Raw genomic sequence first — 12,262 nt, forward strand, 5'->3', positions numbered from 1 at the left:
TTTAGACACACCTACTCCATGCCAGTCATGTATCTATAGTCCCAGTCAGTTCAGACACACCTACTCCATGCCAGTCATGTATCTATAGTCCCAGACAGTTTATGGACACACCTACTCCATGCCAGTCATGTATCTATAGTCCCAAACATGAAGACAGTGTTAGGGACACACCACTGACCATGCCAGTCATGAATAGTGTGGAAGGGTATCTCCTACCACTGACCCTGACCTTAAACATGAAGACAGTATGGTCACACCTACTCCCTGACCTTAGTCATGAAGACAGTGTAGTCCCAGACACCTTTAGACAGTGTGGAAGGGTATCAGTTCCTACACACCTACTCCATGCCAGTCATGTATCTATAGTCCCAGACAGTGGAAGGGACTCCACCACTACTCCATGCCAGTCATGTATCTATAGTCCCAGACATTTAGACAGTTTATGGACACACCTACTCCATGCCAGTCATGTATCTATAGTCCCAGACAGTTTAGACAGTTTAGGGACACACCTACTCCATGCCAGTCATGTATCTCTAGTCCCAGTCAATTCAGACAGTATGGACACACCTACTCCATGCCAGACAGACAGTCCCATGAAGACAGACATTATGGAACACTACCCTACTCCATGCCAGTCATGTATCTATAGTCCCAGACAGTTTAGACAGTTTAGACACACCTACTCCATGCCAGTCATGTATCTATAGTCCCAGTCAGTTTAGACAGTTTAGACACACCTACTCCATGCCAGTCATGTATCTATAGTCCCAGACAGTGGAAGACAGTAAACATGAAGACACACCTACTCCATGCCAGTCATGTATCTATAGTCCCAGTCAGTGTGGAATGGACACACCTACTCCATGCCAGTCATGTATCTATAGTCCCAGTCAGTTCAGAAGACAGTGTGGAACACCTACTCCATACCACTGTATCTATGAAGACAGTGTGTCAGTTCAGACATCACTGAGACCTAAACATGAAGACATGGAAGGGTATCTAAATGACCTTAAACAGTCAGTGTCAGAAATACTCATTCACTGACCTTAAACATGAAGACAGTGTGGAAGGGTATCTCCTACCACTGACCCTGACCTTAAACATGAAGACAGTGTGGAAGGGTATCTCCTATCACTGACCTTAAACATGAAGACAGTGTGGAAGGGTATCTCCTACCACTGACCTTAAACATGAAGACAGTGTGGAAGGGTATCTCCTACCACTGACCTTAAACATGAAGACAGTGTGGAATAGCCTACCATCCATTAAACATGAAGACAGTGCTGGAAGGGTATGCTCATCACTGACCTTAAACATGAAGACAGTTATATTTGTATACATAACTACACTGAACCTATAAACATGAAGACAGTGTAAGGTATTGAAACCACACTTACATGAAGATACAGTGCTGTTAGGAATTTTAGTTTTAGTTTAGTTATATTTGTATACATAACATAAAGGTGTTGCAGGTAAGGTTGATATACATGAAATACACAGACAGCATTATATATGTATGTATATACAGTGCCTCTGCGAAAGTATTCGGCCCCCTTGAACTTTGCGACCTTTTGCCACACATCCAACCTCACTGAGTTCGAGCTGTTTTGCAAGGAGGAATAGGAAAAATTTCAGTCTCTCGATGTGCAAAACTGATAGAGACATACCCCATGCGACTTACAGCTGTAATCGCAGCAAATGGTTTGATGCGCCGATGTTAAATTATTAACGATGTTATGGTTTGATGTCCCGATGTTTGGTTTGATGTACATGGTTTGATATTCGATGTTATGGTCTGATGTCCCTGATGTTATGGTTTGATTTCCCGATGTTATGGTTTGATGTCCCGATGTTTTTCAGTTTTTGATTTGTTTGTTTGAAATATCCAATAAATGTCTGATGTCCACTTTATGGTCTGATGTCCCACTTGTTGTTGATGTCTTCATGTTACAGCATTCCTTCTCTGTATTTTTTGGGGTGTTTTGGTTTGATGTCCCGATGTTATGGTTTGATGTCCCGATGTTTTGGTTTGATGTCCCGATGTTATGGTTTGATGTCCCGATGTTATGGTCTGATGTCCCGATGTTATGGTCTGATGTCCCGATGTTATGGTTTGATGTCCCGATGTTATGGTTTGATGTCCCAACCCCACTTTCCTAGACCCTAACCACTCCAATGTGTTATGGTCTGATGTCCCAACCCCACTTTCCTAGCCCCTAACCACTCCAATGTGTTATGGTCTGATGTCCCAACCCCACTTTCCTAGCCCCTAACCACTCCAATGTGTTATGGTCTGATGTCCCAACCCCACTTTCCTAGCCCCTAACCACTCCAATGTGACCCTGGAGTTATTAATACCTCCTCCTGGAAGGGCTGACTGTATAGAAGAGGGAGATTCGTCACGGCAGTTGTCATATCAGACAGACTCTCCAAGTCAACATACCACCTATATAGTATGTCAGAATTCAACAGTCTATCTTTCCTCCATATCCGTTTGGGTGTTTTGATGAAGTCCTGACCCAGTTCGAAACCCCTGCTGCCCCGCCATGACCGTAGTGTTAATGAAAGGTCAGAACGTGGGTTTATAGAAGAGGGAGATTCGTCACGGCGACCGTCACATCAGGGCTGAAACCCAAAGGGCACCACATCCAGTTCACTGTGTAGGGAACAGTGTGTCATTTGGAACACCGCCTGCGTGCGCCCCGAGTAGTTCACTGTGTAGGGAACAGTGTGTCATTTGGAACACCGCCTGCGTAAGCCCCGAGTAGTTCACTGTGTAGGGAACAGTGTGTCATTTGGAACACTGCCTGCATAAGCCCCGAGTAGTTCACTGTGTAGGGAACAGTGTGTCATTTGGAACACCGCCTGCATAAGCCCCGAGTAGTTCCCTGTGTAGGGAACAGTGTGTCATTTGGAACACCGCCTGCATAAGCCCCGAGTAGTTCCCTGTGTAGGGAACAGTGTGTCATTTGGAACACCGCCTGCGTGCGCCCCGAGTAGTTCACTGTGTAGGGAACAGTGTGTCATTTGGAACACCGCCTGCGTAAGCCCCGAGTAGTTCACTGTGTAGGGAACAGTGTGTCATTTGGAACACCGCCTGTGTGCACCCCGAGTGGTGCAGCGGTCTAAGGCACTGGATCTCAGTGCTAGCGGTGTCACTACAGACACTGGTTTGATTCCAGGATGTATGGTGACTGGGAGTCCCATAGGGCGGTGCACAATTGGCCTGCCGTCGTCCGGGTTTGGCCGGAATAGGCCGTCATATTAATTAAGAATTTGTTCTTAACTGACCTGCCTTGTTAAATAAAGGTTCCATACAACACACAGACAGACACCCGAGTCGAGGTGAGTCGACATACTTTCCTAACATCAATCCGCTTCCTAAGTGGCTCTAGTTCCTGTGCCTTACAGGAATTCCTGTGTTTGAGTATTCACAGAGACAGAGGTGGTGAGGTCACTTCCTGCTTTGCTGTTTTACGGAGCCCGTGACAACACAATGCCACTCCCTCACCTCTTTACACTCGTTTGAGTCAACGTCAGAGGACGTAGTTGTATCTGTTCACGTAGCCTCTGTTTGGACTGTCGTGTCAACTCCTATTTAAACATGCTAGCCTGATCTGTCAACTCCTATTTAAACATGCTAGCCTGTCGTGTCAACTCCTATTTAAACATGCTAGCCTGTCGTGTCAACTCCTATTTAAACATGCTAGCCTGATGTGTCAACTCCTATTTAAACATGCTAGCCTGTCGTGTCAACTCCTATTTAAACATGCTAGCCTGTCGTGTCAACTCCTATTTAAACATGCTAGCCTGTCGTGTCAACTCCTATTCAAACATGCTAGCCTGATGTGTCAACTCCTATTTAAACATGCTAGCCTGTCGTGTCAACTCCTATTTAAACATGCTAGCCTGTTGTGTCAACTCCTATTTAAACATGCTAGCCTGTCGTGTCAACTCCTATTTAAACATGCTAGCCTGTCGTGTCAACCCCTATTTAAACATGCTAGCCTGTCGTGTCAACTCCTATTTAAACATGCTAGCCTGTCGTGTCAACTCCTATTTAAACATGCTAGCCTGTCGTGTCAACTCCTATTTAAACATGCTAGCTTGTCGTGTCAACTCCTATTTAAACATGCTAGCCTGATGTGTCAACTCCTATTTAAACATGCTAGCCTGTCGTGTCAACTCCTATTTAAACATGCTAGCCTGATGTGTCAACTCCTATTTAAACATGCTAGCCTGTCGTGTCAACCCCTATTTAAACATGCTAGCCTGTCGTGTCAACTCCTATTTAAACATGCTAGCCTGATGTGTCAACTCCTATTTAAACATGCTAGCCTGTCGTGTCAACTCCTATTTAAACATGCTAGCCTGTCGTGTCAACTCCTATTTAAACATGCTAGCCTGTCGTGTCAACTCCTATTTAAACATGCTAGCCATGACAAGGAGCATATGAGTTCGGTCAGATTGATTCCCGTCCTAAAATTGTTTGGGATTTATTTTATTTTAACCTTTAATTAACAAGACAAGTCAGTTAAGAACAAATTCTTATTTACAATGACGGCGTACCCCGGCCAAACCGTAACCCGGACGATGCTGCGCCAATTGTGTGCCGCCCTATGATCTTACAGTATGTACACTAGCAGAAAAAAGGGTTCCATAAGGGTTCTTCGGCTGTGCCCATAGGATAACCCTTTTGGGTTCCAGGTAGAACCCTTTTGGGTTCCAGGTAGAACCCTTTTTGGTTCCAGGTAGAACCCTTTTGGGTTCTACCCTCTGTGTAAAGGGGTTCTACATGGAACTCAAAGGGGTTCTACCAAGAACCAAAAAGGGTTCTTCAAAAGGGTTCTGCTATGGGGACGGAAGAAGAACCCTTTTAAAGTAAAAATAATTCTAAGAATGGAGTGCTACGGAGCTCTTTGCAAACCCACCACTGTTCTGTTCTGCATGTTGACAAGTCGTCACTTGTTTCTGACTTCCTGTTCTTTACAGATTAACTTCCTGATCTTCATCCACATAATAAAGATCCTGGTGTCCAAACTGAGGGCTCACCAGATGAGATACTCCGACTACAAGTTCCGGTGAGCTCTCTTTCTTTCTTTCTTTCTTTCTTTCTTTCTTTCTTTCTTTCTCTCTCTCTTTCTTTCTTTCTTTCTTTCTCTCTTTCTTTCTTTCTCTCTTTCTTTCTTTCTCTCTGTCTTTCTTTCTTTCTTTCTCTCTCTCTCTCTTTCTGTCTTTCTTTCTCTCTTTCTTTCTTTCTTTCTTTCTTTCTGTCTTTCTTTCTTCCTCTCTTTCTTTCTCTCTCTCTTTCTTTCTCTCTTTCTTTCTCTCTTTCTTTCTTTCTCTTTTCTTTCTTTTTCTTTCTTTCTTTCTTTCTTTCTCTCTCTTTCTCTTCTTTCTCTTTCTCTCTTTCTTTCTTTCTTTCTTTCTGTCTTTCTTTCTTTCTTTCTTTCTTTCTCTCTTTCTTTTTTCTTTCTTTCTTTCTTTCTCTCTTTCTTTCTTTCTTTCTTTCTCTCTTTCTTTCTTTCTTTCTCTCTTTCTTTCTTTCTTTCTTTCTTTCTTTCTCTCTTTCTCTCTTTCTTTCTTTCTTTCTTTCTTTCTCTCTTTCACAATGAAAACCCTTTCCTCTGTTTATAATATCATCAACCTAATCTCAGCTCTCTCTCTCTCTTCCTCTCTCTCCCCCTCTCCCTGCAACTCTCTAACCTTCTCTCTCTCCCTCCTTCCCCCTCTCCCCCTCTCTCTCCCCCCTCTCTCTCTCCCTTCTCCCTCCCTTCCCTCTCCCCTCTCTCTCTCTCCTCCCCTCTCTCTATTTCTCTCTCCCTCCCCTTTCCCTCCCCTCTCTCTCTCTCCCTCCCCTCTCCCCTCTATCTCTCCCTCCCTCTCTCTCTCTCCCTCCATTCTCTCTCTCTCCCTCCCCTCTCCCCTCTATCTCTCTCTCCCTCCCCTCTCTCTCTCTCCCTCCCTTCTCTCTCTCTCCCTCCCCTCTCCCCTCTATCTCTCCCTCCCTCCCCTCTCCCTCCGCACTCCCTCCCCTCTCCCCTCTCTCTCTCCCACCCTCCCAACTCACCCTCCTCCTCTCCCTATCTATCTCTCTCCCTCCCTCCCCTCTTCCTCCCCTCTCTCTCCCAGGTTGGCTAAGTCTACCCTAACCCTGATCCCTCTACTAGGGATACACTTGGTGGTGTTTGTCTTCGTGACGGATGAGTCCACCAAGGCCACCATCACCCTGCGTCTCACCAAACTCTTCATCGACCTCTTCTTCACCTCCTTCCAGGTCAGACACACACACACACAGATGCACACACACACACATACACACACACACACACACACATACACACACACACACACACTTGGAATCATGGGGTTGCTTCTCAGCCAAGGGAGTGGGCTCACTGACAATTTTGCCAAAGAACACGGCCATGAATAAAGAATGGTACCAGCACATCATTCGAGAGCAACTTCTCCCAACCATCCAGGAACAGTTTGGTGACGAACAATGCCTTTTCCAGCATGATGGAGCACTTTGCCATAAGGCAAAAGTGGTAACTAAGTGGCTCGGGGAACAAAACATTTATATTTTGGGTCCATGGCCAGGAAATTCCCCAGACCTTATTCCCATTGAAAACTTGTGGTCAATCCTCAAGAGGCGGGTGGACAAACAAAAACCCACAAATTCCTACAAATTCCAAGCATTGATTATACAAGAATGGGCTGCCATCAGTCAGGATGTGGCCCAGAAGTCAATTGACAACATGCCAGGGTGGATTGCAGAGGTCTTGAAATAGAAGAGTCAACACTGCAAATATTGACTCTTTGCATATACTTCATGTAATTGTCAATTAAAGCCTTTGACACTAATGAAATGCTTGTAATTATACTTCAGTGTTCCATAGTAACATCTGACACAAATATCTAAAGACACTGAAGCAGCAAACTTTGTGGTAATTAATATTTGTGTCCTATTTGTGCCAAAACTGTTGGCCACGACTGTACATCCCGAGACACAGAACACAGCTTTCCCTCCTCTGGTACATTGTGAAGGTAAATGTATTTGTGTAACGTGGACAGAGCCTGTCTGAGAGTAAGAAGGAGTCTGTTTTCTCTGGAGCCTCAAGTCTCAGTCAGAGATCACACAGTAGAAGCCTGTGTGCAGTATTGAGTTGTGACAGTGACACTAACACCCCTCTACATCTGAGAGAAACAGAGAGAGAGAGACTCAGTGAGAGAGACTGAGGGAGAGAGAGAGACACACAAACATTGAGAAACACAGAGAGAAAATGAACAGTGACTCTAACAGTCCTGTACATCTGAGAAAAACACAGAGAAAGATAGAGAGAAAGATAGAGAGAGAGAGAGAGAGAGAGAGAGTGAGAGAGAGAGTGAGAGAGAGAGTGAGAGAGAGAGAGAGAGAGAGAGTGAGAGAGAGAGAGAGAGAGAGGGGGAGAGGGAGAGAGAGAGAGAGAGAGAGAGAGAGAGAGAGAGAGTGAGAGAGAGAGTGAGAGAGAGAGAGAGAGAGAGAGAGAGAGAGAGAGAGAGTGAGAGTGAGAGAGTGAGACTGTAGGGATGGTGCCAGGTTTCCTCCAGACGTGACGCTTGGCATTCAGGCCAAAGAGTTTTATCTTGGTTTCATCAGACCAGAGAATCCTTTAGGTGCCTTTGGGCAAACTTGAAGCAGGCTGTCATGTGCCTTTCACTGAGGAGTGGCTTCAGTCTGGCCACTCTAACATAAAGGCCTGATTGGTGATGCTGCAAAGATGGTTTTCCTCCTAGAAGGTTCTCCCATCACCGTAGAGGAACTCTGAAGCTCTGTCAAAGTGACCATCAGGTTCTTGGTCACCTCCCTGACCAACGCCCTTCTCCCCCGTTTGCGCAGTTCGGCCTGGCGGCCAGCTCTAGGAAGAGTCTTGGTGGTTCAAAACTTCTTCCATTTAAGAATGATGGAGGCCACTGTGTTCTTGGGTACCTTCAATGCTGCAGACATTTTCTTGGTACCCTTCCCCAGATCTGTGCCTCGACACAATCCTGTCTCGGCGCTTCATGGACAATTCCTTTGACCTCATGGCTTGGTTTTTGCTCTGACGTGCACTGTCAACTGTAGGACCTTATATAGACTGGTGTGTGCCTTTCCAAATCATGTTCAATAAATTCAATTTAACACAGGTGGACTCCAATCAAGTTGTAGAAACATCTCAAGGATGATCAATGGAAACAGAATGTACCTGAGCTCAATTTCTAGTCTCAGAGCGAAAGGGTCTGAATACTTATGTAAATGTCATATGTCAGTTTCTTATTTTTTTATTTATTTGAAAACATTTCTAAAAACTGTTTTTGCTTTGTCATTATGGGGTATTGTGATGTCATTATGGGGTATTGTGATGTCATTATGGGGTATTGTGATGTCATTATGGGGTATTGTGTGTAGATTGATGAGGATGTTTTAAAATGGATTTAATAAATTTTAGAATAAGGCTGTAATGTAACAAAATGTTACGTTAGAAAAAATGGTTGTGTGTGTTGACTCAGATCTTGGTGTTTCTACAGGGTCTTCTGGTAGCTATCTTATACTGCTTTGTCAACAAAGAGGTAAGACCTCTTCTCCTCCTCTTCTTCTAAACTTGGTCTCACATTTACCTGAACAACTCTCAATTTAACGTGAACATCACACATAAAATCACTCTCTCTCCATCTCTCTCTCTCTCACTCTCTCTCTCTCTCTCTCTCTCTCGCTCACTCTCTCTCTCTCTCTCTCTTTATCTCTCTCTCTCTCTTTCTCTCTCTCTCTCGCTCTCTCTCTTTATCTCTCTCTCACCCTCTCTCTCTCTTCTTCTTTTTCTCTCTCTCTCTCTTTTCACCATGTCTCTGTCTGTCTGTATTTCACTCTCTCTCTCTCCCTTCCTCCACACCCTTTTTCTCTCGCCCTCTCCCCCTCTCCCCCCAAGGTCCAGTCAGAGATCCTGAAGAAGTGGAAGCGTTGGAAGCTGGGTCGTAACATCGAGGAGGAGTACCGCCACACCTATAGCCAGACACCCCACCTCAACACTAAGAGCAGCAGCCTGCTGGGTCACGACCCCTCGCACCCCTCCTCAATGCTCCTCCACCCCCACCTCCCCGACATCACCACCTCCTCCCCTGCTCCCCCTGGCCAGGGCCCAGGCTGCTCCCCAGAGGAGAAGCACCTCCTGGTGGTGAGCTGTCAGAATGGCATGGGGCGGAGCAGGAGGAACACAGGGTCGTCCATGCAGTTTCCCTCCCTACCACGTGAGGGCACCATCAGCTGTAGTCACACACTGATAGAGGATCATATGGATGAAATCTGCTTGACGGACAGGGTGTCAGAGTGTTACGAGGCTCCTAGAGGAAATGCAGAGAGCCACCTCTGAGACTGGAGAGGAGGGGGAAGATGAATAACGTAACACCCTGGTAACTACAGTAGAGACTGGAGAGGACGGGGAAGATTAATGACGTAACACCCTGGTAACTACAGTAGAGACAGGAGAGGATGGGGAAGATTAATGACGTAACACCCTGGTAACTACAGTAGAGACTGGAGAGGACATGGAAGATTAATGACGTAACACCCTGGTAACTACAGTAGAGACTGGAGAGGACGGGGAAGATTAATGACGTAACACCCTGGTAACTACAGCAGAGACTGGAGAGGATGGGGAAGATTAATGACGTAACACCCTGGTAACTACAGCAGAGACTGGAGAGGACGGGGAAGATTAATGACGTAACACCCTGGTAACTACAGTAGAGACTGGAGAGGACGGGGAAGATTAATGACGTAACACCCTGGTAACTACAGTAGAGACTGGAGGGGACGGGGAAGATTAATGACGTAACACCCTGGTAACACTCTGGAGCTGGGTAGTGTGTTCCAGGAGAGGTGTGTTTCTCAATGGCCGTCAGCCTGGACCTATGTTAATGAGCGAGATGGCCTTGACAGACCCAGGACCAGTGTGTGTCTCAGTGTTCGTATCGTCACCCTGAAACAGTGTTAGTGGGAGAGAGAGACACCTACTCGACCCTCTCCAATCCACAGCCAAATGAGAGAAACATAGAACAAGCTAGACCTACCATGTTGGACCCCACTGACCCAGACCAGCCCTCCCATGTTGGACCCCTCTGACCCAGACCAGACCTCCCATGTTGGACCCCACTGACCCAGACCAGCCCTCCCATGTTGGACCCCTCTGACCCAGACCAGCCCTCCCATGTTGGACCCCTCTGACCCAGACCAGACCTCCCATGTTGGACCCCTCTGACCCAGACCAGCCCTCCCATGTTGGACCCCTCTGACCCAGACCAGCCCTCCCATGTTCGGACCCTCTGACCCAGACCAGACCTCCCATGTTGGACCCCTCTGACCCAGACCAGACCTCCCATGTTGGACCTCTCTGACCCAGACCAGCCCTCCCATGTTGGACCCCTCTGACCCAGACCAGCCCTCCCATGTTGGGACCCTATGACCCAGACCAGCCCTCCCATTTGGACCCCTCTGACCCAGACCAGCCCTCCCATGTTGGACCCCTCTGACCCAGACCAGCCCTCCCATGTTGGACCCCTCTGACCCAGACCAGCCCTCCCATGTTGGACCCCTCTGACCCAGACCAGCCCTCCCATGTTGGGACCCTCTGATCCAGACCAGCCCTCCCATGTTGGACCCCTCTGACCCAGACCAGCCCTCCCATGTTGGACCCCTCTGACCCAGACCAGCCCTCCCATGTTGGACCCCTCTGACCCAGACCAGCCCTCCCATGTTGAACCCCTCTGACGTCCCATGACAGTGGATGTCCTGCGAGTCACATGGATTGATATGTGTTTTCTCTTCAACAGACAGTCAAACAGACAGCATTGACTCACTGCTGCAGGACTCACTGTTGCAGGACTCACTATTGCAGGACTCACTGCTGCAGGACTCACTGTTGCAGGACTCACTGCTGCAGGACTCACTGCTGCAGGACTCACTGCTGCAGGATTCACTGCTGCAGGTCTCACTGTTGCAGGACTCACTGCTGCAGGACTCACTGCTGCAGGTCTCACTGCTGCAGGACTCACTGTTGCAGGTCTCACTGCTGTTGCAGGACTCAGTGCTGCAGGTCTCACTGTTGCAGGACTCACTGTTGCAGGACTCACTGCTGCAGGACTCACTGTTGCAGGACTCACTGCTGCAGGACTCACTGTTGCAGGACTCACTACTGCAGGACTCACTACTGCAGGACTCACTGTTGCAGGTCTCACTGCTGCAGGACTCACTGTTGCAGGACTCACTACTGCAGGACTCACTACTGCAGGACTCACTGTTGCAGGTCTCACTGCTGCAGGACTCACTGTTGCAGGACTTACTGCTACTGCAGGACTCACTGCTGCAGGACTCACTGTTGCAGGTCTCACTGTTGCAGGACTCACTGTTGCAGGACTCACTGTTGCAGGACTCACTATTGCAGGACTCACTGCTGCAGGACTCACTGTTGCAGGACTCACTGCTGCAGGACTCACTGCTGCAGGACTCACTGCTGCAGGACTCACTGCTGCAGGACTCACTGCTGCAGGTCTCACTGTTGCAGGACTCACTGCTGCAGGACTCACTGTTGCAGGACTCACTACTGCAGGACTCACTACTGCAGGACTCACTGTTGCAGGTCTCACTGCTGCAGGACTCACTGTTGCAGGACTTACTGCTACTGCAGGACTCACTGCTGCAGGACTCACTGTTGCAGGTCTCACTGTTGCAGGACTCACTGTTGCAGGACTCACTGCTGCAGGACTCACTGTTGCAGGACTCACTACTGCAGGACTCACTGTTGCAGGACTCACTACTGCAGGACTCACTGCTGCATGTTCACAAAGCCAAAAAAGGAGAAGAATAAAAACAACTTCCAAAGCTAAATGTGTAAAATAATACCCAGAAACCTCAAGTTGCTAAATACAGGGTCTTAGCTTTAGCCTCTGGTATATGTTGTTGTTGTTGTTGTTGTTGTTATTATTGTTGTTGTGTTAAGTTGTGATGTGTTTTCTGGTACTGGAGACAGTACAGGAAGAATGAACTGGGCATTCCAAACAACACCAACAACAAAACAGGCCACATGACTCACAGGACGACCAGGAAAACAGATGAACACCAATACATGAATACATAATCATAGCCTTCATAGCTCTTTGTAAAGATTTTGATGAGATTCCCCCTTGACCTTGCTGTCCATTCTGGTTGGATGACGAGAGAGAGAGGGAGAGAGAGGGAGAGAGAGAG

At 47.3% G+C, this 12,262-nt stretch overlaps 2 protein-coding genes across 2 annotated transcripts; both read left to right on the forward strand.

Moving 5' to 3' along the window:
- Nucleotides 1-4,902: 4,902 nt before the first annotated feature.
- Nucleotides 4,903-10,788, forward strand: LOC135530288 (glucagon receptor-like). The gene is made up of 4 exons (XM_064958649.1): nucleotides 4,903-5,084; nucleotides 6,136-6,280; nucleotides 8,551-8,592; nucleotides 8,949-10,788. Exons 1-4 carry the CDS (start codon nucleotides 4,903-4,905, stop codon nucleotides 9,387-9,389), a joined length of 810 nt encoding a protein of 269 aa, XP_064814721.1. The 3' UTR covers nucleotides 9,390-10,788.
- Nucleotides 10,789-10,827: 39 nt separating this feature from the next.
- On the forward strand, nucleotides 10,828-11,965 carry LOC135530289 (keratin-associated protein 4-12-like; the record flags this gene model as incomplete). The annotated part of the gene is made up of 1 exon (XM_064958650.1): nucleotides 10,828-11,965. A coding segment is annotated over one exon (1,074 nt), but the record flags the coding sequence as incomplete, so codon positions are not given.
- Between the last annotated feature and the right edge of the window lie 297 nt (nucleotides 11,966-12,262).

Source organism: Oncorhynchus masou, unplaced genomic scaffold (genome assembly GCF_036934945.1).
Source record: "Oncorhynchus masou masou isolate Uvic2021 unplaced genomic scaffold, UVic_Omas_1.1 unplaced_scaffold_1316, whole genome shotgun sequence".
Classification (NCBI taxonomy): Eukaryota; Metazoa; Chordata; class Actinopteri; order Salmoniformes; family Salmonidae; genus Oncorhynchus; species Oncorhynchus masou.